This window comes from Lipomyces tetrasporus (genome assembly GCF_029532465.1).
Source record: "Lipomyces tetrasporus strain NRRL Y-64009 chromosome Unknown POJ06scaffold_3, whole genome shotgun sequence".
Taxonomy (NCBI): Eukaryota; Fungi; Ascomycota; class Lipomycetes; order Lipomycetales; family Lipomycetaceae; genus Lipomyces; species Lipomyces tetrasporus.
The window spans coordinates 125,193-151,493 of NW_026611598.1; the positions used below are offsets into that span (position 1 = coordinate 125,193).

Genomic DNA, 26,301 nt, shown 5'->3' on the forward strand with positions numbered 1-26,301 from the left:
AGCAATCGGAAGCAGTCAATTCCCGTCCGATAAGGCAACATCAAGCCGAAACCCTCATTTTTTGAAGATCATTGTTGGCATGGCCGCGGTCTATTGTCAGTAATTGATCGTGTTTCCTGAGGATCTCTGACGAGTGCTAAATTAGCTTTCTCTATCGATAAGAACAGCGAATAACGTTCGAAGATAAAAACTGGCGGTTGCAAATATATATATATTCTGAGAGACAGACTGGGATTGCCATAATGACGCCGGATCATTAACTTAACCCACAACTATAACTAATTGACCGCCAGTATCTCAATCTAAGCAATACGCAATGACAGAATCTGACCCGAATTTCTGCGTGATCTCGGCCATAAGGTACGATCCATCGCTACTTTTCCCGGGCTCTCCCCCTGCTGTCGATGCGGAGCAGTTCGAGGATTGCAAAGCAGCCCTCGACCCTCGTCTGTTTTTTCTATTGCCGCGACACGTCTATCGTTTAAATGCAGCGCATGAGTTCTTCTGGCCCGAGATATCGAAAGAGAATGGCCAGGTGGTGACGCCTGACGCGTTGCTAACCGCTCTGTACAAAGCCGTCGTCGCACCGGATAAATGCTGGCGATTACGGGTGGTGGTGTCCAAGGACGGCCATATCGGGGTTGAGGCACACGAGACCGATCCTCGCGGCGATTTATTCTCTGGCTTGAGGGATGACACCAAGCCAGAGACTTCGTGGGTTGTATACCTGGATTCAGAAAGCACACCGCAATCGCCTATTACAATGTTCAAGACCACGAACCGAGATCCATACACAGCAGCAAGGGAACGAGTGCTACCGCCTGGATTCCCGGGCCGCGGGACGGTCGAGGTGTTGCTCTTCAACGAGAAGGGCCAAGTGACAGAAGGTAGTCTTACGAATGTTGCATTCTGGAGAGATGGCGGGTGGATCACGCCGTCGAGCAATGAAATCGGTGGCTTACGCGGCGCCGTCAAGGCTGAACTGTTAGATAGCGGTTTACTAAGGGAAATGAAGGACGGAGAAGCGGTATTCAAGGACAGCATTCAAGAGGGCGAAAAGGTATTATTACTAAACGGAATTCAAGGAGTCACGTGTGGATATGTCAGACTGGGTCCTTATCGCGACTAGTCTGCGTTACAGGAGCTCTGCTAGCTTGGGTGTATATCTCAAAATGTTTTTGTGGGAGTCAAAAAGCTTGTTACTACATTATATTTATAATGGACTAGACATTACAATTCGTCTGTACAATCACTTTTATACAACCAAAACCATAAGGCAGTCTTCCAATTCGTTCAATATGACGATAAACCTTAGTCATAGTATGGGTACGCAGCGCCATCACCACGCGGGTCACTGCCAGCACTGTGGACGGTGATGCCGTTATCGAGCTTCTTAAGTCTGACAAACTGGCCACGACCGAACAAGGGATCGTATCGCTTCTGCCAAGTGATTTCGTGGCCCATTTTCTTGAGCTCCTCGACGACAGCAGGGTCAATCTCGCCTTCGATGTTGACGTTTGTGAGAGTAACTCCGTCGACAACGCGTCCTGGAGTGATACAAATACGAGGGGCGTCAAGTGATTTCTGTTCATCAAGACCAAAGATAGAATGGTTGAGGAGAACCTGGAGATGGCCCTGGGGCTGCATGAAGCCACCCATTACACCGTAGGCGGCGTAGATCTCTCCATCCTTGGTCAGCATGGCGGGAATAATAGTGTGGTATGGTCTGCAGAGGAAATTAGCATGCAATAGAATATATAGATCAATTGTAAAGCTCACCTCTTGCCACCCTCAAGGCAGTTAAGAGCAGTTTTGTCCAAAACAAAATTGACACCGCGGTTAAGGAGGGGGAAACCTGACTCTTCAGGGACGATACCAGTACCAAAGAGACCAGCGACAGAGTTAATGAACGAGCAAGCGTTACCGTCCTTATCGGTAACAGTCACGTATACAGTGTCAGAGTCGTTTGCTGTCTTACTAAGACCAGGAGAATATTGCGGCTTGGCCTTGGACGTGTCGAATTCAGCAGCGCGCCTCTTGAGGTAGGACTTATCAAGAAGCTCCTTAACGGGAACCTTGACGCGCTCAGGGTCAGCGACGTACTCCTCTCCATCACGGAATGCGATCTTGAGGGCTTCGATGATCATGTGGAGGTAAGGGACTGAGTTAAGAACCCACTCCGATGGGGGAGGGACAAGCTGGTCCTCGACTAACTCTCTAATAACGCCGACAGCGATCTGAGCAAGAAGACCCTGTCCAGTAGGTGGGCATTCCCACAGGGTGAGACCGTTGAAGTCGATCGAGATCGGTTCTACGAAGGTCGAGGTATGCGACTTCAGGTCGTCAAGAGTCATGACACCACCTTTCTCCTGAACGATCTTGACAATGCGCTCCGCAACAATGCCCTCGTAAAATCCAGCCTTGCCGTGCTTGGCGACCTCCTTGTAGGTATTAGCTAGGTACTTGTTGACCCAGAGGTCACCAGTCTTAGGAGTGGTCCCGTCGGGCATGAGCATATCCTTGCCATTGGGTGAGTTGGAGGTAATAATTAGGTATCCCCGGTACCACAGCCCGGCGGATATCTCACTTATGGGCACCCCGAACTCTGCGTACTCAATTGCAGGAGCAAGAGCATCCGCGATCGTAATCTTACCAGAGCCCCACGCCTCGATAGCGTCGACCCATGCAGCGGGACCTCCAGGAACGGTAACACAGTGGACGGAGTTGGGTGCAAGCTTGTGACCGGTAATACCTTTAGACGCGAGGTAGTCGATGCTCAAAGCAGCAGGGGCACGGCCGGAGCCGTTGAGACCTTTAAGGCTGTTGTCCTTCGCGTTATGGTAAAGAGCGAAGACGTCACCGGCCGGAGAAACCATATGAGGTTCGAGCACGGTGAGCGCGGCAGCGGTGGCGACAGCAGCATCCTGTTCATTTATTAGCTCTTGAGTAGCTGTACCGAATAAGAAAGTCCTTGTAGAAGCGGTGCGTGCCAGTCTTTCCCTAGCGACTCAAAGTGGGCTCTATCTATTCAATTGACACATAATAATGCCAATTACTAGAAACAGTCACCATTGCCAGCGTATCAAGGTCCTCAGAGACAAGCTGCCGCAGAATGCGACATTGTTCGGACGCACTGATAAGAACTCTCCTAGGCACGCGAACGTCCCCGCACTACCGGTCCCGACTCAATAGACAGAAATACGTACAACCGCATTGCCTCCCATTCTCAGAATCTTCAGACCAGCGGCCGCAGCCATGGGCTGGGTGCAGGAGACAATGCCCCTGGTCGAGTGGACGACTGACCGTCGCGAGCTAAACTCTAGACAAACCGTCAGTCATTGACATCATTATCGTTACCATATCACTTGGCGGGTAACTACTAAGCTCGTTGGAGTCGTCGATTTCGAGGAATTGCTGGTCGAGAGACATGCTCATACGCTGGTGAGATGTGGAGAGAGATATAACGAGAGTTGTAATTTTACAAACTAGAGGGAATTAAGCTACGTTTTCGAGTCGTGGGCCGATGGCAGCGGAGTCGAACTTAGACCGGACCTCACTTTGCCTCGAAACGGCCGCCGGGCTCTCGGCCAGAATATCAAAATTTCCGCCTATGACACCACTTCGTTTTTTATTCGCGGCTCCAAAGAGGCGCGTGCGCATCGAGGAGTCAAACTCCACATGCACAAAAATACGAAAAGATAAGAAAAACTATTGAGTCACAGATCACTCCCGGATCACAATTCCTGCCCGTCCGAGGAACACTGCGGATATGATATCCAAGTCCATGAAATTTAATCAGATAGTTGAACGGCATAAACAATATTCTAAAAGTATATCCAAACATTCTATAATCTACAAGGTAACATTCCACCACTTGACACACGCGTCCGCTCCAATACTAACAACTTTGTCGTCGCTAGCCCAGGCAACGCCATTAACACCATCCTTGTGCGCTCCCAACGCCTTCACGTTCTTTGCCGGCTTGTCCACACTGTAAACAAATATATTTGTATCTAACCCGCCAGTCGCCGCATACTTTCCATCTGCGCGCCATGCGATACTAGTCACTCGGGCTGTATGGAACGCCCATCGTGTTGTAATAGTTCTACCATCCGTGGCATTAACAACTGCTATCTTGCCAGTCGAGTCGCCGACCGCCAGTAGCTGTCGTCCCTGGTCATCGATGACTGGAGAAAACGCCAACGCACTAACAGATGCGCGGGAATCTGGAATCTTGGTCGATGCTGGCTTAAGGTCAGGCACAGTCAACAACTCAATGGAGCCGTTTTGCGCTCCAACAGCAACAAACGAGTCTGAGGCGCCGAGCGCCGTAATGGTGTTGCCCTTGTATGTAGCTACTGATTTCAAGTCGGTCGTGTATGTATAGACCGCGTCTTCAGTCGCAAGAACAAGATACTCGCCTGCTACAGCCAGTCCTTTTGGTTGGGACGGCGTCGATAAAGACTGCGATGTGAATTCGGTACCAGTAATGGCCTTGAGCGTGTCGTCCCAAGCAGCTGTAAATATCCTTCCGCCTGTCTCAACGATGCCAGTGACGAGATTACCGTGTCCTGATCCAGCGACCACCGTCGACACGGCCGTCGCAATATCCCACACCACTAGCCGGCCATCATAGCTGCCGGTGTACAATTTCTTACCATCAGACGACACTTTCAGTGCTGTAATTGCTTTCTGGTGTCCATGGATGGCCTTTGTCGGCGTCGTTGCTTCAGCGGACAGGTAGTAGATGTCGCCAGACAGTGATACGGCAACAAGCGAAGTTGGCGACGTGAGAGTGACCCCCACCAAATGCTCACCCGCAACAACATCCCAGGTATACAGCTCTTCAATAATGCCATCCCTGTATGCCCATAACTTGACTTTCCCATCCGTTGACGCAGTCGCAAACACAGACGTGCCGTCCTCTTTTTTCCCTGCCGCGAGTCCCAGAATCCCACCTGCGTGGGCATGATCGACTTTCGCAAGCACATCACCTTCCCGACCATCATACACAACAATCTTTCGATCCATTCCAACACTAACCACATACGCGCCATCAACCGCAAACTTCACGTCCGTCGCAAAATTCGTGTGCTCGCCCCTCACTGCCTTGGCAAACTTGAACGGCGGACCAGTCAACCACACAAGGGCGCTATCGTCAGAAACTGTAGCCGCCCGGAACGGGCGCACGCTTCGGATGTCTACCGCATTGATCTGCGCCGCGTGCCCCGCAATTTCTCCGACGCTGTTGCCGGTGTCGAAAGTAAAGCAGTGGCCGTAGCGTTCTTTGCCGTCGCCAACTGCGATAATGCGTTTACTATCTGAATCCCACGCCAGATCATTAATGCGGCCCGAAATAATCGCGAAGCTGCCCTTCACAATTTCTGGGTCTTCGGTCATGGACGACGAGTCGAGAACCTTTACCGTACCTGAAACGTCACCTGAGGCAATATAATATCCCGACGGTGCGAACTTAGCCACGGTAGTAGCCACAATGTGACCAGTAAATTGAGTAGATAAGGCCGGCTTTGACAGCGAACGAAGGTGGACCGATTTATTGCTGGGATACACTAGCCGATCAGATCGAGCGTCGTAGGAGATATGCAATGGTACGCCCTTTGCCGTGGACGGCAGTGCCGCCCAAAGTGATTCTGAGATGGTTGCCGTTAACCTACTAATCCAAAGTACAAAGGAAGTTACTTACCTCTAGTAATGGACATTCTAGCAAGTGAATCTATATACGTAGTAAGGAATTATTGAAGGCTGGTGGGATTTATCGAGGCGCAATCGTGATCTAGTCGTCGACGACGTAATCATTTCATTTGTTTGCGTTAGTCCCTTATGAATCACGTGATGATACTGGCGGGGCTTGCAATCCTAAGCCAGTAATGGCTTTAATTCAAGGAAATTTCGGTAAAAAAGCAGATGCATTTGCTAAATACATCATATAGATAATATTGGCATATTTAATGTTTAATAAGAATAGAACAGCATCAACATCCTTATTAGCATGATCCCTACGTCTACACGTCTTTGGGAATACATTTTGTTACAGCAACAGCTCGCCTCCGTTTGTAGGGATAATGCTACCAGTCGAATTGGTGTCCTTCATCAGATAGATATACGGCTCTGCCGCTTCCTCCACGCTGCCCACCTTACCGAGGGGCATTTTCTGACTTAGGGCTGCAATAATTCCATCCGGATTAGGGCCCCAGAGCTCCGTGAGTACTGCTCCGGGGCTGACCAGATTGACCCGGATCGGCTTCAGGTCGAGCGCAAGGTTCCGAGTCATGCCCTCGGCTCCGGCAGCATACGCCGTCAAAACAGTATACTCGGGCATCAGCTTGTTGGCGACCTTGCCACTGGTCAAAGTGATCGACGAAGACCAGTGATTCTCGACAAACCGCGGGGCGAGTTTCCCGATAAGCAGCGGCGCGACAAATCGCACCATCCCACAGCGCTGGATAAAATCAAGGTCGATGTCCTTCGTCTTGCGATGTTCGATCGAGTTGCCTGCAGTGAAGACAATGTGGTTGAGCGATTTTTTGTCGAATCCATTCTTCACTTCTGTCAGAAGCTTCTCCAGCTGGGCTTCCACGTCGGGTCCGCTGAGATCGACGGTGTATCCCACGACTTTCGCGTCGTCGGAGTTGGTTGCCTTTTGCAGTCTTTCCACTGCATCTTTCACGCGGGTTGGATTTGATGAGGCGATTGCCACGCGGAGACCCTGTTCGAGGGCAACTGGGCGACTCCATACCCCATTCCAGAGGAGCCCCCGACGACGAGGAGCGAGTGGCCGGCGATGGAGGGCATATTGAATGGTTTGATATTCGTGAAGACTAGAATGATTTGAGAGACGCAATAAGTTGAAACTGTTGATACTTGTAAAAGACAACGATAACAAGGACAAGCTGTTCATATATGCGTGTAACACAGCTCTAGACTGTCATCTCCGACCCTCCGCTCTGTCAATTGTAGAGCTCCGATCCTCCGCTTTGTCAATTGCACAGCTCTTGGGTTACATATGCAGCCCTCGGACTTTGCGGATGCTTACTCGAATGTCTTCATTCGGATTTACTGGCAAATGTATCATCGGGTTGGGTTTTCATTCTTCCTTACCTGATCTACAAGTTCAGGCCTACAAGTGACCACTAGTACTTGCCAAATTCGACTAGACCAAGAAGAGGACGTCGCTTATAAATTATATTGATATTATTAGACATTCTATAGTCGATTTAATGGCAGCGTTTTCTACATTTGTTTGAGAGTTGCAGCTATAAATTATCTATCTTTACAACATCTATTCGGAGGTTCGGTGAATTTAACGTTTATATCAAGTTAGATCAAACGCAGCCCAGCCTTCAGACTGTCGAGCTATATCCTACATAGCAGCATTACTAGTCCAATCATGAAGGTCCCATATTCCCTAAACAGCCTTATTAGCGAATGTCCGCAGACCTGGGCATCACCTGCTCTAGATGGGGCCGGATCTCAACCATCTGATTGGCTCCGATTGGGGCCCTTCGAGCTAACATGGGCCGTTGAACATAGTTGCAGCGCGTTACTCTAGCCACTAAACAAAAACCAACACTGGTTACTGTTAAGGCTTATTTGTCATCTCACCTGGGTTGCCAACGAGCTCAGCTTTCTAAGTAGAGTACTGTAATATTCACCCTCGTGCTCTCGCTCTATAGCTTAAGATCTTCATTATATATATTCTTTCCGAATCCATGCCAACCCCCACTTTTGAATAATCTCACCATCCCAATTTATGTAGAAATTTTGTATCTCCCATCTTTCAAGAGATCTTCCAGGGCTGTAGGCGGATAGGATATCCGCCGCGGATACGTATCCGCCATACTTTCGATTGGCGGATATGGCGAATAATCCGTATATTCTTAATTAAATTGAAAAAAGGTCAAAATCGAGCAGGGTTAGGGTCACAGTTAGCCCTAACCCTTAACTTGCGTAGTCCGACAAGAGGTCATTCTAGCACTGTCGTAACACTCACATGTGGCGGGGATCACCGACCATATAAGTTGCGTCCGCTACAGCGAGTCCATTTAGAAAATTCAAATATCATGTTAGAGAACTTTGCAAATTTTTGAAGAAATTAGATATATAATAACTATTAATGAATTTTGCAAATTTTTAAAGGCGGATGGCGGATGCGGATATGGGAAAATTTGGCGGATATCCGCATCCGCCACAGCCCTGAGATCTTCCAGTGGGATAGGGTGATAACCTCGTTTTCGGTAGCGTTGAAGACGCTCAACGTCCAAAGGTACAGACATATAAATCTTGCCTGCAGCGAGTCACAATCGCTCACTGGTGACAAAGGATGTCCGCGCAAGCTCTGCCAAGTGGGTCCCTTATTCTCACAACTAGTTTCCACTTATTATATGGGGCCACGCCACTCCACCGTCTTTGATTAAAAGTAATAATCCTTATTAACATATACTAAAGTAAATTCACTCGTGCAGGTTGAGAGGCAATATGTTTTAGAATCCTATAGATCGACAGTTTGATTGACCTCACGGCAGACCTTAGCAATTACGATGCGCTAGATCATGCTTTCTAGGCAGTGATGAGGCTTCTTTAGCAACTGAAAATCTAACTATACAACGTATCCGGAACACCTACTAGTATAACCCTGGAACTAAAGCCACCATAAGTTGTCTATAAGATATCGCCAGGTAGTCACTCGCATGCAAGTGACAACAACTTCTTAATTCAGAATCCGGAACTGAGACGGTCATGGTCGCAACGCGCCAGAGTCTCCATTGCAAGAAGACGACTCTGCAACGATCTCCAGTTCTTCATCACTTGAACTCGAGCACGACGGCGAGGACTCGGGTCCCATGTCAGTATTGTTGTCAGTATCGATACCAATTAACGGATATGTCGAGTCCGCGTCGCTGTCGTTATCCTTTAATTTCACAAATGGTAAATGTCCATATCGCTCTTTAAATGCCAAAAGGCAAACTGAGAAAATCACGGCCAGCCAATAGAGGTTATACGAAACAACAGACCCATACGTCGCGGAGTTCTGCCAACCTGCAGACGAACATTAGCGTCTCATATGCAAACTCGTGCGCTCAAATGCGTACCCAAAAGAGCCTGGAAGATCATCCACCAGTCGTCTGTCAACGGATTGCAGCAATTGACATGCCACACGCTTTTTCGAACGTCATAAGATCCAGGACCACTGCCAGTTTCCGCGACATCCCCGCCAACAAGCAGCGACCACTGATAATTCTCAAAGTACCAGACCGCACGTGAAAGGAGCGCTGCGGCAACTATATATAGGAAGCAGGTCGAGACAATTAAGAATACTTGGATCTTCACGTGATTTCCCCCTTTGTAAATAAAATATCCTACACCAGCACCGCACATTACTCCTGCAAGAACTGAAAGCGGAATAGATGATGGCGGAGCGGAAAGCGACACGCCGCCAATGAACACGATTGCTTCGATGCTCTCTCTCAGCACTGTAACGAGCGGGAGGATGCCCATGGCATATCTGCTTGAAAACGAACGGACCGAGTTAGGGTGGGCAAGCGATTTGGCAATTTTGACGCGCCACTTTTCTTGCATTTTATTCAGCCTCAGCATGGCCAGGCCCATAATCGAAATGAGAACACTCGCGACCGTGCAGAACGCGCCTTCCCAGATATCCTCCGTCGCGCCCCAAATGTCTTTGCCGAATCTATACCACGCAGCAATGCACACGGCCCCTAGGCCCAAGCAAATCCCGAATCCCACACCGGAACCGATCCATACTTGACGGACTAACCGCTGATAGAGCCATGAGTCTTGGGATGATCCGCCGACACCTTGCTTAAGGAATGTGAGCAATACGGAAATAATTATCGATACCTCGAGTGTTTCCCGGAAGATACTAGACCAAGAGAATGTCAGGCATACGCACGACAACAGGCATCCTTGAACCAGCCTACATGAAAAACACCGACGCATCGAAGAAGTTGTTGCTGCTGTTTTGAGCCATGTGTCACGCGATCGGTTCGGGTTCTGCGCCCACTCGTAGCCACTGCGACAATCGAGAATTAAGAACCGATCATATATGATGAGTGTGGAGGGAAAGACGATCACCACTTTTGCCGCACATTTCTGAGAAATGGAAAGGCCTGTCACCGAAGACTTGGCGCGTCTGGTCGCACAAGGTCAACATTGATGATTCCAACTATCTAAGCCCTTACCCTACGATTTTGCCAGCAGTGCACGGCGAACAATCTGTGTGCAAGTACTCCGCATCCATTTGAGTGTTGATATAAAGTCGAGAATAATAGTTTGCACTAGTTGTGCCCTGGCATCTTAGCACGTTCGTATTCTATTCCAATCACCAGGCTGGTTTGGTGTTGGCGATCTTGCAATTTCGGAGCCCCTGGATATATGTTGCAACATTTTGGCTGTCGAAGAGCTTTCAGCAGTAGCTGCATGCCTTGCGAGGTCGAAACAACAGGTTCAGGAATGTAGGCAATTAATTCAAGTTATTTATAAATTAATCAAAATATAGCCATCGTAAGAATAGTACTCCATACCCATGAACCAATAAAAAGTAGAAATTCGCTTGAAACGCCGACCCTATGAATCCAAACCGCGGCAACAAAAGCAAAACATAAACATAAAGCTGTTCCCTAGACCTACGGCTACCAATTTCCCTTTTCTCTCTTAGAGTCTTGTGATTTCCGCTTAGATTTGCTGGATTTACTTGATCCCGACGGCGCAACCGCTTTGTTGATAGTTTCCTTGTCTTCCTCGGTGAAATTGATGAACACGGCTGCCGGACTTGACTTTCTTGCCGGTGGCGTGATAGGAGTGTGTGAATATGTCGAGTGAAGGGGCGCCATAGTAGCCGCGGCGTCAAAAGTCGAGTACTCTAAACCGGCAGACTGCATCATGTATATGGCAGGAACGAACGGTTGCTCATGCGTTGGTAGGGCCGGAACGGAGGGGATATCGACACGGGCGACTGCTTCCATGTCGTGCACGGCGTGTGTAGGATCATTTTTAGCCGGTGGACCTTGCGGGCAGCGAGCAGACGATGTGGAACTGGTAGCGGAAGCAAGACGGTCCATTGGCCGACTATTAATGTCGCCAATCAAAGTTTCCGCACTGGCGCGGGTTGTGAGAATCTGCGAGGAAGCAGCACGGCGAATGTCCCGATCTCGAGCGGCAGTGAGAGTCTGTGCGGACGCAACACGACGAAGTTCCCGGTCCCGAGCGTCTGTGAGTGTGACTTGGTCGTCATCAAGAACAAAATCCTCGTGTGATCGCTTACGTGCCGATTGAAGACCATGTAGATTCATCTGCTTGTGGAATTCGTCGAGGGAAACTGTCTTGTGCAATGGCGGGTTCTTTTGCAGACCCAGTTGGTTCTGCAAAACTTCTTCACTGCGCTTTCGCAACGGTTGCTGCTCGTCATAAGACTCCTGTTTCAGAAGTTCGCCCTGACGCTGGAGTATGGTAACAAGCTCATGCTGGTCTCCCAAGTCGATCGCGGAATGGACATGGTGCGAAAAATAGGATGACTGCTCGAGCATGAAAACAGGGTGGTACGAATAGTCCGGCTGAACAAAGTCGTGCGAGAAATCGATATATTCGGCCGCGTAGTCCTGTCGTTGAAAAAGTACCGATGCGCTTATGGGTAAGGTTGATGACCCGATATCAGCATCGTACTCTGGAGTCTTAGCGTAGGTCATGGAAATGTCAATGTCGGGAATAACTCGGGGAACTGTGGGCTCGGTTTCTGGAAATACTCCGACTGGCACTCGATGAGTGTCCATAAAATCCGACGCATCAGGGACGGTTCCACCGCTGTCACGTGCAGAGAAGGTATCCGAGCCAGAAAACATCACTTCGGCATGCTTATTGAAATCCATTGCCTCTTCTTTAATCACCGAACTAGATTGTTTTGCTGGTGACGCAGATCTGCGAGCTTTCCGGGATGTATTAGAGAACAAGGGACCAAGACGATTAGCAAACGACGAGAAGAAAGACTTGACGTTCGCGGTCTTTGTGTGCGAAGCTTCCCGGAGTTGGTCGGAAGAAGAGACATGCAGCAAAGCGGGATCGAGGGATTCAACGCTGGAGGTCGGAGACGGAACCGAGACGGGAGGCGACGGTTTCTTCATAGGAGAGGACTGATTAATGCCTAGTCCGGCGGGAATTGGGCTCGACCCTGACCCCGGCGATGTGGTCGCTGCCTTTGTCGATTTCCTTGTTTGCAGTGTCGAGGCGCGCTTTGCTGTGGTTCCACGGCCAGCGGCCGCGCCATCCTTACTGGCGGAGTTGCTTGCATCAGTTGCTGAGGAGGTATGTCGCGAACGCGGACTAGTCAGTCGGCGCTCAGTTCGGAACGGGTCGCGCATGTTTGGATGCACAACAGCCAGCATTATCTGAGAGAACACAACGACAGAAGCGACGATAAAGAAAGACTGCGCCCAGAAGACGAGGGAGGAACAGCGCAAATCGACAACTGCGCGACGCGACAATTTGCGCCACTTTATATCTTGAGTCTTCGATTGTTCGCCCAGCCTCCCCGCGATGGTTCTCGCTATTATTGGTGCCAACATGGTGAACAGAAGGTCAGATAATGCCATCGCTGTGCGGCGCACCACCTGCCTATCCTGGCAAGTGCGCCCGCCACTTCGAGCCGCACTACCGCTTTGCGCCACGCAGAGTGGCTGGTTGCCAGCTGTATTTGGAGGCTTCGCCGATAATACTGCGCCACTCTGCCCCTTCTTCGACGTATCCAGCCACATTGTGGCTGGCACCTGCCTACACATTAACACATAGCATTCCAGAAAGCACGGCATGATTTATGACTCCAAACGAAAGGACCTACGGAGACTTTCGACTGGCGGTACTCGTATCTCTCAAAGAGGCTTACTGAAGTACCCCCACTCTAAGGCTGCGTCGAATGCGGATATCCGCCTTATGACCCTATCCGCCTTCCGTCATCCGGCATCCGCCATTACAAGTTTGGCGGATCCTCATCCACCATCTTGTCGAATAATCCGCCTTGTATCCGCCTTGATCGAAGAAATCCCCTAATGGTTACTCTAGCCTAATTAGGTTAGACAATTTCCTTTCAGAACCGAAAAATAAGTGCAAGCAACCTGTCTCGGTGAAAACTGGGACGCCGTCATCGATGCAACTATTATGACGTGAGATCACAAGACCCTCAGCATTTAGTTGGCTTCGTAATCGATCAGGCCATCCATACTGTTAACCCAGGTCACATTGCTCTGAAAATGAGCCGGTATGAGCAGGTCTAATATATGTAAAAGATCAGCTTACATACAGGCAACATAAGCTGTTGTTATTGATACGGTTTCCATATTTCGTGCCCAATTTTACGATTGCTCTGATCGACTGATGACCGCTGGATCTGATGACAAGAATTAAAATTTACTAATCTAATTTGTAATTAAATACGAACTATGAAACGAGCGAACAAATAAAAATAAGGCTTAAAAAATAAAAAAATGGATAAATAATAATTAAAGCATGAACATATAATTATGAACATTAAAAAACACAAAAATAATACAAACGGACTATTCCGACATATAGGAGCTCTTAAGCAGCGTCAAAAGCCTCATAGTCTCCCCATTCATTCTGTGCCGTCGCAATCCGAGCAAGTCTCTTCCCTGGCTGAACAGCCGCTCACATGAAGCTTCAGAAGCAGGGAGGGGGAGGAAATCGCGAGCAGCTCTCGCCATTTGGGGATATTCTCCTTTATGTGTTCCACCACTCAAACAGCCAGTTTTCGTTACCTTCAGTATTTGCGACACTAATGACAGCATCGTCAAAGTACCGATCGATGTCGGACACATACCTTGACTGCGCCTGTACTTTTCGCAACAGGCGCAATTCTGTCGAGGTGGTGGGATGGTCCGAAGGTTGAGCAAACGATTGCCGCGGCTGCAGATTTTGCTCCGGGAGGTAAAGCTTATGGAGAAGCTCTCGCATTTGTTTGATGAGGAAAGAGGCGTCCGCTTTATCCGCAATCTCCTGTTTCAAGAGTTCGCACTTAAATCGAGGGTCCAAAATCATTGCGATATAGTAAACGTCGATTTCGTCAACGAATCCAAAGTACTTTTCGTACTTTTTTAATCCGGCTTCAACAGCATTACGAGGCTAAGGTCAGTATCTTCGAATAGTCCGTCGCCGTTCTTCGCATCTTGGAAGAACTCTTCTAGCTCATAGTACAAAGCTATCGACAGACTCAGCTGAGGCTTAAACTTCGAGACAAGCCGCGTAAACTGGTCAAATTTGTCAAGTATATTCTTTAATTGTCGAAGTTGATCCCAATCTTTCGCTGTGAATGATGGAATACCCATGTGCAACTACCATGAAGCGCTCGATCTGTTTGCGTGATTCAAGACTTTCCATCAACAAGTGATATGTTGAGTTCCACCGTGTGCTTACATCGTATGGAATAATTTTCTCGGGAAGCTCCTCGACCTGGCATAGCTTCTTCCATCGGTTACGTCGTTGCGGACTTCGGTCTATCCAAAGGACGATTATGCGCAATTTAGCCAAAGGAGACAGGTCAGGATCAAGGTCCTTATTGGCTCTGAGATCATCACAGGCCCGATTCGCGCTTTGGATATCTCCAGCCTTCAATGCGCTCAGGATGTCGCCTACTATCAGATTGAGTACATGCGCGATGCATCTAATGTAGCTGGATAGTCCCTCGAACCGCATTACCTCGCGCTCATTATGGCCAGATGGATTCTCAGCAGTGGAGAATTTTGCTAGCAGGTTTTCGTATAATTCGGAAATCATAACCTCGTTGTTTGACGCATTGTCTCCTGTTGTCGTTAACAGTTTGGCGTTGAGTTTAAGCTCCTCCAGAAGGTCGCCGACAACCATGGCCATGTTCTCTCCGCTATGAGGTCCATCTAGCTCTTTGAACTCCAGAACACGTTCCTTATAAACGAATTCCGGTGTCAGCCAATGACCCACGACACCGAGGATGGAGAGATTATTTTTGCTGGTCCATACATCCAGCGACAATCCGATGGTGATACAGGTTGATTTTAATTCACGCTTAAGATTTTCTCGACTCTCTTCGAACCTTGCAACGAGCCGGCGCTTTACCGTACTTGCGGATTTGAGGGGTAATTCGATACCTGGCAGATCATGGAATATTCGTTTAAATGATGGAGCATCCACGCTCGTAAAAGGTTCTGATTCTTCAACTATCCAATGCACATGTTGTCCTCTAGTCGCTCTGCAACTGACCTACTGGGCCTATTGAGAAATGACGTGATATCGCTTGAAGCTGAAGGAGCGGGTGCGCCAGACTTCCGTATCCCGTGCCTTGATGAGAGATGTGTGATCAGATTTCCTGATGACCCTTGAAGAACTGCCTCCGTAGTAGACCACGAGCAGCGACTGCACACAATCAGCTTGTCCGGGCGTTCCTTGTTAGTTGCCTTGTAGATATATGTGGTTTCGAGCTCAGTAGTATGGAAGTGCTGCCAGACCCATGACTTTGGTGGTATGGGCTTTCTTTGAATGACTGGCGAAAGGGAAGGATCCATGTCTGCATCGCTTGCGAGAACTTGGGACGCAGATTCATCAGGGGATATAATGTCATCCGAAAGTGCGGTATTTGTCTCACTCACTTCAAGGCGACGACGCGAACAGGATCGCGGGCCTTCGTCAGAGTCGCCTTCACTATCTGTGCCGGTATTCAGCGCATGATAATCAAGACGCTTCGCTCGATGGGGACGCTGTTGTGTATTCTGAGATTCAGAACTTGAGTCCATATTACTTTGGAAACGACAATGATCTTGATCCATATGAATTTCGGCCTTTTCGCCGTCTTATATATTACAGACTTCTCATTCACTATACTGTAGAAGGAAGTAATTTTACATCGCTCAAAATCCTGAACCGTTACTACTTATTCTAGCTTATTTCCAAGCAGTTCCCAATCACAGGATTGGGATCCAACCTATGACGAATCAAAACCGAGAAAGGAACACTGGGGTGCATATGCAAGGTCCACTTTTGGACCAAGTGCGATAGGTAAGGGGCAGGCAATAGAAATCCACAACCGAGACCAAATCTCCGGATATCGTCATTCGAAAATGGCAAAAACCGCGCAAAAACAGAACGGAAGGGAATACATATACAGGATCCAGGTTTGGGACCGCAGCGATAGGTAAGGGGGTGCGAATATTGAGTTTATATCTACCACCGATACCCCTTCCGCGGATCCGGTTACTCGATACAGCGGCTCAGAAGCTGAGCTGCGAATGCCACTACGTTCTTCGAGAAAAACGATTGCGTAGACTTAGTTGCTCACAGGGACCCAAGCAACTACACGACTTACACGAGTTGATACACTTGGTGTATTACAGTAAACTAAATAATCTACACTAGAGCGTTTCTGACTAATCCACTACATACATTTGAAGTTCCACTGTTCCAGTGTACGTGGATTTAGTGTATGATATTCGTACGAATACGAATATATTCGTCATTCGTGGACACCCCTATAAAAATGGGCCTAAACGATACAAAAGTGAAGAGTACAACATTGTAGACAGTTGCGGCTGCTGCAATTTAATTTTTTTTTGGTGTGTGTGTGTGTGTTCGTTAGAATGTTGAAGGATCGTTTAAGCTTGCTAGAGAGCTGGGCCCGTGGCCATGTCCAAAATTTGAAATTTGCAGGTGCAAAACTGGCACTTCAAAACGAACGCAACGAGCTTACGGTCCAGAAGCCAATCGTTCTGAATATTGCAATTGACGGAGACATTTCTTGAAAGAGGTATATGTTAAAAGATGAAGTTATGTATTGGATTGTTTAATTCTTTTGTTAGTAGTGTGACATGGACCCAGAGGGTTGTAGTTGTAAAAGAAAGTCCATGCCTGCACGTTGATATTTAGTCCGAACGTCGAACGCCGAACGTCGAACGCCGAACGCCGAACGCCGAACGCCGAAAGGCTGTATCGTGACAGGGTTTCATTGGTTAATGGGTAGTGATTCAGAGTTGTGCATCCCGCTTACAATAATAGCACCACCTGCCGTTTGTTGAGTTAGTGGATGTTGCGGCTCTACGAAAGACCTTGTGGGCTGATGGCCGGGGGCGACGCTAACGAACTAGTAAAGGCTGGTTGGTTTAACCTTTACGTAAATTACTAGTACGAGAAGCCGTATGGACATTGGACTTGGTGGACTCTGCTGCTTCAATCTAGCCTACAAGCCGGGTCTGATCGTTCAGGACTTGCGGTCATCATTGGTGTATCAGGTGCCCAAAGCGGCAAGATGGCATCAGCAACATCAACTTTACATTTCCCCTGAAGTTAGGTCGCCGGACGGGTCCAATGACCGCAATGCCGACGCGCCGGGCAGTCCTGGGAAATCCTTACCGGAGTTGATCCGGAAACCACTTGTGAAAGTCATCCGATGCTTTCGGTGATAAATCAGTGACTTAATTTTTGGACCTTTAAGTTAGTCATCACAATCGCGATCAATCCCGTTGGCATCGATGGATATGTGCATAAATTTCCCCGGATGGCTTCATATAAGAAAGATACAGATCTGGTTGTTCGTCGACTGCCTTTAAACACACTTCTGGATCACCGGTATCCAACTCAGATTCATAGCGGGCAAAATGTCAGAAATATTCAAACCCGCAGCAGAGCCTCCCACCGAGCTCGGCCGCTACCGCATTCTATCCTCAACCGCGGGCATTCGTGTCTCGCCACTACAACTCGGAGCAATGTCCCTCGGTGTTGCCTGGTCTGGCTTAATGGGCACCATGGACAAAGCGGCGGCTTTCAAGCTTCTCGATGCCTACTACGATGCCGGCGGAAACTTTATCGACACTGCCAACAACTATCAAAATGAGGAATCGGAGACTTGGATCGGTGAGTGGATGTCGGAGCGCAACAACCGCGACCAGATTGTCATAGCCACGAAATTCACAACCGAATACAAGGGCTACAGCCTGGGAAAAGGGAAAGCGCCGAATCATTGCGGCAACCACAAACGAAGTCTTCACATGAGTGTTCGTGATTCACTGAAAAAGCTGCAGACGGACTGGATCGACATTCTCTATCTTCACTGGTGGGACCACACTACGTCAATAGAAGAGATAATGGACAGCCTACACGTACTAGTTGAGCAAGGAAAAGTTCTTTATCTTGGTGTCTCAGACACGCCGGCATGGGTTGTAAGTGCGGCTAATACTTATGCTCGTGCTCACGGTAAAACGCCATTCAGTATCTATCAGGGTCGATGGAATGTAATGTCGCGCGATTTTGAACGTGACATTATCCCGATGGCCCGTCATTTCGGAATGGCCCTTGCACCATGGGATGTACTTGGTGGAGGTAAATTTCAAAGTAAGAAGGCAATCGAAGAGCGCAAAAAGAAAGGCGAAGGACTGCGCAGCTTGAGGTCTGGAGATCAAACCGAAGATGAAGTGAGAATGAGCGAAGCGCTTGCTAAAGTCGCATCGGAACACGGTATTGAATCTGTTACGGCAATTGCACTCGCCTACGTCCTTGCCAAAGCTCCAAATGTGTTCCCTATTGTGGGTGGAAGGAAAGTCGAACACCTTCATGATAACATTCAAGCGTTGAAGATTAAATTAACGACCGGGCAAATCGAGTACTTGGAGGGCGTCAAACAATTTGACGTGGGGTTTCCGAATAATTTTATTGGCGAGGATCCGAAGGTGACGGGCCATGTGAGCTTTTTTCTTCTTGCTGCATCGGCTCCTTTAGCGTTCGTAAAATCTCCAAAACCGATTGGATATGAGTAGCGACTGCACTGATTAGCCACAGCGATGCTGCGGGTAAACTGTAAGGTTTTTTTCGAAAAGAAGATGTTCATGTAATACAATATTATTGCTAAGTTACACTAATTATTTCTGCGTGGTCAAGTCTTTGATCGTCGTTGTGGGATCCTACCTTTGAGTTGCATTTTATTTCTCAAATTTCCTGCAATCAACTTCTAAGAAACAAATGATTTGATTTGGACTAATGAGACGAATTTGCCAAGAGTTTAGCCGCCAATGACAAAACGTATCTCACCGATTCATAACGCATAATGGGCGCGGTTTACTTCGTTCTTGGAGGTCTAGCCTCAGTGACTATATCACGTTGACTCCGAAAGTCACAGGATGCCGGCACAGGCGCGCCCTATGGTGGTCGAATGTCTCGTTGGCTAGTGCTAAAAAAGGTGGCCCAAAATCATAAACGGCCGGGCTTTTCATTCTTCTATTCGCAAAACTGCCAAAACATTCCATGAGTCGTTCGCAGTGTATAGTCATAAAAGTTTCCATTTTATTATTCACTTTTATTTGGGTAAGAGCTTCTTTCCCACGTAAGATGGCTTGGATTCGCTCTATTTGAGGCTTGTGTGCCATGCAAGGTCGAAAAGTTCGCTACCGCTAATGACCCTAGACCTCAAATGTTAACTTTCGGCCCAAGGACGGCAACTCCCTACGGTGCGAAATAACCCGTACCCGGGTGGTCAGTATAGCAGAGTGCTGAATCCTCTAACATGAGGATGCTAAGAATATACACTCCTCAGCTACATTACTGTGAACCATTGGGCCTACAGGACCCGACCTTAAATACTCCACGCTGAATTACCATCTCGATCTTTCCTAATTAGGAAATTATTCGATTATCCGCCAATTTGGGACCTGACGGGTATTTATTCGATATCCGCATCCGCCAAATTAAAACGTGGCGGATATTTATTCGCGCGGATAATTTGGCGGATAAAATATTCTTCTGCCCCGTCCCTCTCCCGATACAACTTCGTTGCCGCTCCAACGCTCGACTCCTCGTCGCCGCTCTGGACAGCATGAGCATCGATCAGTACGTGCCAGTGCCATAGCTCGTGTGAAAGTAAGTCAAGATAGAGACGACCACTTCTGCCACAATGTCGAGAATCTACCTACCGCAGTTCTTCATAATAGTTATTGGGGCGTGCGGTTTGTGCCATATTTAACCAACAAGTTCATTTGTACATAAGTTAGCAGTCCTGGACATTGTCCAGATATATTTCTTGTAACTATATATTCAGTAACTAATAATTATAGGCCGTGCTGTTGTGGGTCCTCTTTTCTCGCAAGCATTCTCATCGAGCCCTCAGTGGGAGCGAACAAGCATATGATTATATGTCTGCATGGTCTTTGAGTATGGTCGTCGAGTCTGATGGCCCTGGATGTATTTGAATTGCCTATTGCGAATAATATCATTTACCACAATTTCAGTATAGAATGTAATGGTGCGATCAAACCCAAATAGTTACACCGAGAGAGCCCCCATGTAGCAGCCTGTGGTAAAATTGATGTACCATGCTCTGCGGTTTGTCGTGGAACATCCTATTCGAAACAAACGTACCCATCATTATTGGATCCCTACACATACTTTGTTGACAAACACCAAGTGACCCAGATTTGAAGCTGTCAATACAAGAGCTTATTCCCGGCACCGATCCTGACTGGTGAGGTGACAAGCACAATGCTCGGCCTTGCCCAGCACTTACCGCATCTCTGAACGCCATTCACAATTGTATACCGAAACTTCACACACGCACTATTTGCCTTGCAAAATACAATATTCTATGAAAACATGCATGCGATGTCTCAATATGGTTAATTATTTCAATCCGCATGGCAATGATCGAAAAATTCTCTCCCGTGACGTATATATTCCCAATTACAAACAAATAACTATCAGACATATAATGTTCACTATAAAGCAATATCCTGTAACCTTCGATTCATCCTGCCAAATCCGAAATTTCGTTTTCTCCTTTCCATATTGTCTGATTGATGGCAAACGTATAATGATACAGTCGCAAGCATCGCAGTTAAAAGCATATCATATTGTGTAGTAAGCCAACCTCAAGTAAAAGCGCATATCGTATAATTTATATGTGAATGCACTCTGACCTTGTTAAGTTGATTAATCCGTGGGGTTGTTACAGGCAAGTAATTGTAGTTCTCGATCCTGTAAATTGTTAATTGTCGAAGCGTATTAGCTAACATCAAAATCGCTATGAGCAGAGCAACCAATAAGGGAATGGACATATTATAATATCTAGACGCAATGTACAATAAATGGACACAAGCAACGACACAGCTGGATTGGAGGCTATTCTTAGTAGGTGTGTCAGACTTGTTGCTGATCGCACGGAAGTGATTGAAAAGTTCGAGATGCCTTTCGAACTCTGAACTTTTGTAGCTTATTACGCCCTGTGGGTGCACAATTAAGCGGTAAATATTTACTAGAGAGATTTAGCAGCCTGATGCATTGCTGATTATGCGAATTAAATTAGCGAATATTATTCGCACTGTTTTGAATTGCAATTACGAATAACGAATATAGCGGATATCTGCGAATATTCGCATTCGCAACAGCCCTAATAATATTTTCCTTTAACTTAGCCGTATTCATTAGTATTCGCAGAATTGGCTTTATTCGTAACGAATAACATTCGGAACGTCGAATACGAATAACGAATATTATTCGTAATTTTGCCAAGACGCTAGTGCAGTGTTCAAACTTCAATTCAGCCAATCATGACGCGTCAAGGAGTAACGCGTCAATGAATAACTGAACGGCGCGTCTTATTCTACTAATTTTCAATCCCATGGAGATAAATCCAATATTCTATCTTACAACAAGATGTCTGACAGCCATTGTGAGATACAGGGAGAGACCTTCTAGGCTTGCGGAGGACTCGTTGAATGGTGAGACGAGGAGAAAGTTGATGTTGTTGAGGATAGTTTATAAGGGTGGGCACGCGAGGGAGGCGATATTTCATATTGCATTTGTATGAAAGTTTACGAATATTACGAATAATTTATTCGCGTTAGTAAGCAAGAAATCTTCAGTTATTCGTATTCGAATTACAAATATTCGTACGAATACGAATATATTCGTTACTCGTGTTCATCCCTATTTTTAGTGATAAGAATTTGTGTAACAAAAAAAAAACACTATAAATGGTGAAATGGTGAAATGTTCGGCTTGACAAATTGTAATTGCGTTTAGTTGAGGTGAATTTATTCCAGTCATTGAAATTATTCACCGTCACTATCAGGATTCAACTTTTGTGACGTTAGCAGCCATGGCCCAAAACGATCAAAGTAAGGAAGGAAGAATTCTCTTAGCAATTCAAGCCTATGAAAGAGGCGAAATTTCAAGCGTTAGAAGCGCCTCGCGTTTGTACGATGCCCCCTACGCTACGCTTCACGTCCGTTTAAACGGACGCATATCACGACGCGATTCTATCACACCGGCGCGAAAACTCACTTAAACAGAAGAGGAAGTGCTTCTAGAATGGATACTTTCGATGGATAAGCGGGACTTCCTCCTAGGGTTGCGGACGTGCGAAAAATGGCCCATTTACTTCTTACTAAGCGTCCCGAATCGATCAGCTTCTCAAGAGCCCATTAAAGTCGGTGAGAAATGGGTACGTAATTTTATCAGTAGACATCCTGAGTTGAAATCAGCTATGACATCAACGAGCAAAAGCGAGGATCCCGAGATTATTACGAAATGGTTCAGTCTCGACAGAATACCATTCAGACGTATGGGATTGCTGACGACGATATCTATAACTCTGACGAAACAGGCTTCTAAATGGGTGTTTTCGAAACCGCAAAGGTCGTCACATCCGCCGAACGAGAAAGGAAACCATTTCTTAAACAGCCGGGGAATCGTGAATGGGTCACTGTAATTGAAGCTGTGAATTCTTCTGGATCGACTCTACCACCTATGGTTATCTTTCGAGGCAAGGTCTTCCAAACACTTTGGCTTAGCGACGTTCCACAAGATTGGACATTTGATGTGAGCCAGATCGGTTGGACTACCAATGAGATTGGCCTACAATGGCTTAAAGAAGTCTTCGACAAGCATATTCGGGACGCTACAAAGGGAATGTACTGATTACTTATTTTGGACGGGCACGGAAGCCATATTACCGTCGAATTCGATCAGTAAACTTGATTGAGCGTGAAACCTGCCGCACACCAAGGTACGCGTGTTACCAGAAGATGCTTTATACTGTTATCAGGATTTCAGAATGCTAGATGACAGGTTAGATTGCAGGTTATCAGTATCTTCTCGCAGAAATGCAGGGGTGGATGAAACGTCCGCCCTTGTGTTCGAGATGACGTCATGTACTCTTGCGGATCACCGGCGCCTGAATACTGCCAACGCTGGCCAACCTTCTGGTTCCGCAGATCTGGACACCGTCTTCACTCACCAATACATGCCTCCCCATAGCGAATTTCTCCACTTCAGTACGACCGAGGACAATGCCGCCCTGGTTCTTTCACAACGCAACGGCGCCGCTTGACGACCCGTCTGCACCGCTTCCCGCGCCATCGACCCCGGCCGCGTCCACGATCCCGGTCGAGAAGGAGTCCGCGTGGGTCCCATTCACGCCGGAGGACAACACGCGTCTCGAAGCCGCATGGCACGCGATGTACGTCTCCACTACCCACGTTGCTGCGCGCGACGAGGCCATTGGTAAGGGCAAAGGCAAGAGCAAGTCGAAGCAGCCGGCTGTCAGTGTGATCGTTGGCAAAGCCCGCCTGTATGCGGTCCAGTTTGTGCCACCGCCGCCAGAAAACGACGACACGCACCATAAAGATGGATTTGACCCGGACGAGGTCCTGGGCCCGTGTGTTGCGAAGCTGACGCCAGTCTACTGGCATGCGATGCACGACACGGCCCATGTTTTCCGCGCGACGTGGTTCTACACGTCGACACTCGGCACGCCAAATCCGATGCAGCACGGTGCTCCGCGAGGGTCCAGGTACTCGTCTGCGCCGATTACCGACCTGTCCATGGTGGCAAAGTTGGAACGGGGCTTCTTGCAGATGGAACCCTGGTCATATGGGTACATATCCGAGTTGAAAGGCGTCAGACGGACCGGTCGCGCTGCCGAAAGCAAAATCAAAGTCGTGGTGACCGACGGCTATTCCGCAGTTTACTGGCCCTTACTTCCTGAACGGCCTCTGGCTAAGCGATCGATAATAGGAGACCGTCGGGTGGAAGAGTTTCGTCGTGATATACCAAGACATCCTGACAGGCCCGGTGTCGAGGATAGCTACGCCAACAGGCGGGAGGGGTTCGCTGTTTTGATCCCCGAAGCAGTCATAGTCCGGACATTCGCCGGTCGCCGGTCTGGTGTCGGCAGAGGTGTTGGGTGGGTGCTTGGTGCTGTGCCGCGTCGTATTGACCGCATGGAGGTGCGCATGCCTGGTCGCGGTGTGGAAGGCGTTGTCCGCCGGGGGTTTGATTATGATGATTGGCTGCGAGCGGGCGGCAAGGGACCGCAAGGCCAGTGGAACGCGCAGGATATTAAACATCTAGTTTTGGTTGTCCACGGTATTGGCCAGAAGCTCTCAGAGCGAGTAGAGACGTTTGATTTTACGTATGGTATGGCCCCCCCCCCCCCCCCCCCCCCCCCCCCCCCCCAGTATCGATCTCGTGTATTGAGTCCGGCTAACTCCCGCAGCAATCAACGCGTTCCGCGTTCTGATGGCGAAGCAACACGAAGTCATGTCGACGTGGCATCCGCCTTCGGCAGTGCTCCCAATCAACTGGCGTCGCAAAATCAACTTTGATTACGAGGACGCAGCCACGTCCAGCTCATCTGACGAAAACAAAGCGGCGCCAGTACACCGACCGTTTGCGCTATCTGACATCACGCCCAATACTATTCCCACCGTTCGCAATATTATCTCTGACGTTTTGCTCGACATTCCGTACTACCTGTCTAAGCATAGGTCACGGATACTGCACGCTGTTGCGGCGGAAGCGAATCGGGTATACCGATTGTGGATGCGGAATAACCCCGGCTGGCAAGGAAAGATTTCGGTCATAGGGCATTCATTAGGATCAGTCATCGCTGTCGACATATTATCTCGACAGCCAACCGTGCCACCGCCGCTCGGTTCTCAGAACGAGAACTCGAGCGAGGAGGACGAGTTACTGCTCGAGTTTCCGGTGCGGAATTTATTCCTAGCCGGGAGCCCGGTCGGATTCTTCTTATTACTTAATCGCACCAATTTAATGCCACGGATAATGTCAAAAGAACGACTGGCCGCGATCGCGAAGAACATGCCAAATTCGGATGATGATGACCTAGACGTTGATGCCCTCGACCCGGCCGATCTCGACCCCGACAGTATTGGCATAGACCACGGTGGTGTGTACGGCTGTCTTGCTGTCGAGAACATTTACAACGTGGTTCACACTTCGGATCCGATTGCGTACAGACTTAATCCGTGCGTTGATCCAGAGTATGCTGAGAAATTGCGGCAGGCAGTACTGTCTGTGCCGATTATTCGCAGCGGAATTTTCGGAAGGCTATTTTCGAAAGACAAAAAGCCTGCCAGTCCAGTTCAACGCCATGTGGGCGATGCCAAGGATAGCGTGAAGAATTCCATTCGCGCGGCGGCGACTAAAACTGGCCGGATCGTGATGCGGGTATTCAGGCCTAGTTACGGTGCCGGTGAACGGATCGAGCAGATTCAGGACGCATCTAAAAAGAAGAAAGTAGGCGTTGCTGATGACCAGCGCGGAATACTTGAACCAGAGAGCGACTTGGATGCGGACGAGAACGGGAGCCAGATTAGCAGCCGCGGTGACGATTTTGGCCAGCCCCCCCGACGAAGGCCTCTACCGCCAAGGAAAGCCACGTATTCATTCACGCGGGCCCCGAGTTCGTCGTCGATAACTCCTCAGATTGAGCTCGAAACGAGGGATTTTGGATACGAAAAGATTGTCAAGACACGGATGCATTGTCTGAACGAGAACGGGCAGATAGATTTTGTGCTGCAGCCAAGAGGGGCGTTGGAAAACCAGTACATCAGCATTTTGACCGCGCATTCGGGATACTGGGAATCAAAGGAATTTGCGTACTTGGTGGCGTACGAGTGCAGTCGGCAAGAGGGTGTAGAGCATACGATGAAGTCATTCAGAGCTGTGCGGATATGAATTAGCTGTAGTTAGTTATCGGAGTTTGGGCAACGTATTTATTACGATTTTATTTTTTTGTGAATAGATTTGTTAAGAACGAAGACAAGAATAATAATGTCCTGGACTACGATTTAATCTGATAATGAATGATGAGTCTGGAACACTAGTGAGTGGAAGTATGTGTGTGGATTAGGGTGCACAGCCCCGAACGCTGCGCCGGAGATCGGCGTGGCTGGACGCTATTGTTAGAACAAAACTCAATTCCCGCCGCGTTAAATCTTGCAGCATAAC

General features: G+C 48.2%; 8 protein-coding genes across 8 annotated transcripts; 3 read left to right on the top strand and 5 right to left on the bottom strand.

Annotated features, from left to right (window-relative positions):
- Positions 1-32: 32 nt before the first annotated feature.
- On the top strand, positions 33-1,188 carry POJ06DRAFT_247556 (aminotransferase class IV-domain-containing protein). Its single transcript, XM_056186911.1, has one exon. The coding sequence runs from the start codon at positions 317-319 to the stop codon at positions 1,127-1,129; it is 813 nt and encodes a 270-aa protein (XP_056045114.1). The 5' UTR covers positions 33-316; the 3' UTR covers positions 1,130-1,188.
- On the bottom strand, positions 1,189-3,516 carry POJ06DRAFT_219719 (nucleophile aminohydrolase). Its single transcript, XM_056185598.1, has 4 exons — positions 3,381-3,516; positions 3,207-3,319; positions 1,780-2,924; positions 1,189-1,726 (listed from the first exon to the last, which is right to left on the bottom strand). The coding sequence occupies exons 1-4, from the start codon at positions 3,433-3,435 to the stop codon at positions 1,312-1,314; spliced, it is 1,728 nt and encodes a 575-aa protein (XP_056045115.1). The 5' UTR covers positions 3,436-3,516; the 3' UTR covers positions 1,189-1,311.
- A 24-nt stretch (positions 3,517-3,540) lies between these two features.
- Positions 3,541-5,807, bottom strand: POJ06DRAFT_247561 (quinon protein alcohol dehydrogenase-like superfamily). Its single transcript, XM_056186912.1, has 2 exons — positions 5,705-5,807; positions 3,541-5,651 (listed from the first exon to the last, which is right to left on the bottom strand). The coding sequence occupies exons 1-2, from the start codon at positions 5,718-5,720 to the stop codon at positions 3,853-3,855; spliced, it is 1,815 nt and encodes a 604-aa protein (XP_056045116.1). The 5' UTR covers positions 5,721-5,807; the 3' UTR covers positions 3,541-3,852.
- A 242-nt stretch (positions 5,808-6,049) lies between these two features.
- Positions 6,050-6,813, bottom strand: POJ06DRAFT_280422 (uncharacterized protein; the record flags this gene model as incomplete). The annotated part of the gene is made up of 2 exons (XM_056189878.1): positions 6,050-6,727; positions 6,751-6,813. The coding sequence occupies 2 exons, from the start codon at positions 6,811-6,813 to the stop codon at positions 6,050-6,052; spliced, it is 741 nt and encodes a 246-aa protein (XP_056045117.1).
- A 1,782-nt stretch (positions 6,814-8,595) lies between these two features.
- POJ06DRAFT_68954 (iron permease FTR1 family-domain-containing protein) lies at positions 8,596-10,455 on the bottom strand. The gene is made up of 4 exons (XM_056191403.1): positions 10,226-10,455; positions 9,960-10,171; positions 9,111-9,901; positions 8,596-9,057 (listed from the first exon to the last, which is right to left on the bottom strand). The coding sequence occupies exons 2-4, from the start codon at positions 10,007-10,009 to the stop codon at positions 8,756-8,758; spliced, it is 1,143 nt and encodes a 380-aa protein (XP_056045118.1). The 5' UTR covers positions 10,010-10,171; positions 10,226-10,455; the 3' UTR covers positions 8,596-8,755.
- POJ06DRAFT_247570 (uncharacterized protein) lies at positions 10,403-12,504 on the bottom strand. The gene has a single exon (XM_056186913.1). The coding sequence runs from the start codon at positions 12,414-12,416 to the stop codon at positions 10,671-10,673; it is 1,746 nt and encodes a 581-aa protein (XP_056045119.1). The 5' UTR covers positions 12,417-12,504; the 3' UTR covers positions 10,403-10,670.
- Positions 12,505-17,234: 4,730 nt separating this feature from the next.
- On the top strand, positions 17,235-18,980 carry POJ06DRAFT_69094 (NADP-dependent oxidoreductase domain-containing protein). Its single transcript, XM_056191404.1, has one exon. It carries the CDS (start codon positions 17,661-17,663, stop codon positions 18,813-18,815), a length of 1,155 nt encoding a protein of 384 aa, XP_056045120.1. The 5' UTR covers positions 17,235-17,660; the 3' UTR covers positions 18,816-18,980.
- Positions 18,981-24,281: 5,301 nt separating this feature from the next.
- Positions 24,282-26,028, top strand: POJ06DRAFT_194012 (DDHD domain-containing protein; the record flags this gene model as incomplete). Its single annotated transcript, XM_056184938.1, has 3 exons — positions 24,282-24,465; positions 24,545-25,443; positions 25,693-26,028. The coding sequence occupies 3 exons, from the start codon at positions 24,282-24,284 to the stop codon at positions 26,026-26,028; spliced, it is 1,419 nt and encodes a 472-aa protein (XP_056045121.1).
- Between the last annotated feature and the right edge of the window lie 273 nt (positions 26,029-26,301).

Excerpts from the sequence above, each read along its gene's own strand:
- POJ06DRAFT_69094 (XM_056191404.1), top strand. The coding sequence starts at position 17,661 with ATGTCAGAAATATTCAAACCCGCAGCAGAGCCTCCCACCGAGCTCGGC.
- POJ06DRAFT_68954 (XM_056191403.1), bottom strand. The coding sequence starts at position 10,009 with ATGGCTCAAAACAGCAGCAACAACTTCTTCGATGCGTCGGTGTTTTTC. Across the intron at positions 9,902-9,959 it reads GATGCGTCGGTGTTTTTCAT|TATCTTCCGGGAAACACTCG; the intron begins GTAGGCTGGTTC and ends CTCTTGGTCTAG. Across the intron at positions 9,058-9,110 it reads GATCTTCCAGGCTCTTTTGG|GTTGGCAGAACTCCGCGACG; the intron begins GTACGCATTTGA and ends GTTCGTCTGCAG.
- POJ06DRAFT_247556 (XM_056186911.1), top strand. The coding sequence starts at position 317 with ATGACAGAATCTGACCCGAATTTCTGCGTGATCTCGGCCATAAGGTAC.
- POJ06DRAFT_219719 (XM_056185598.1), bottom strand. The coding sequence starts at position 3,435 with ATGAGCATGTCTCTCGACCAGCAATTCCTCGAAATCGACGACTCCAAC. Across the intron at positions 3,320-3,380 it reads CGACGACTCCAACGAGCTTA|AGTTTAGCTCGCGACGGTCA; the intron begins GTAGTTACCCGC and ends CGGTTTGTCTAG. Across the intron at positions 2,925-3,206 it reads GAATGGGAGGCAATGCGGTT|GATGCTGCTGTCGCCACCGC; the intron begins GTACGTATTTCT and ends ATAAATGAACAG.
- POJ06DRAFT_247570 (XM_056186913.1), bottom strand. The coding sequence starts at position 12,416 with ATGCTGGCTGTTGTGCATCCAAACATGCGCGACCCGTTCCGAACTGAG.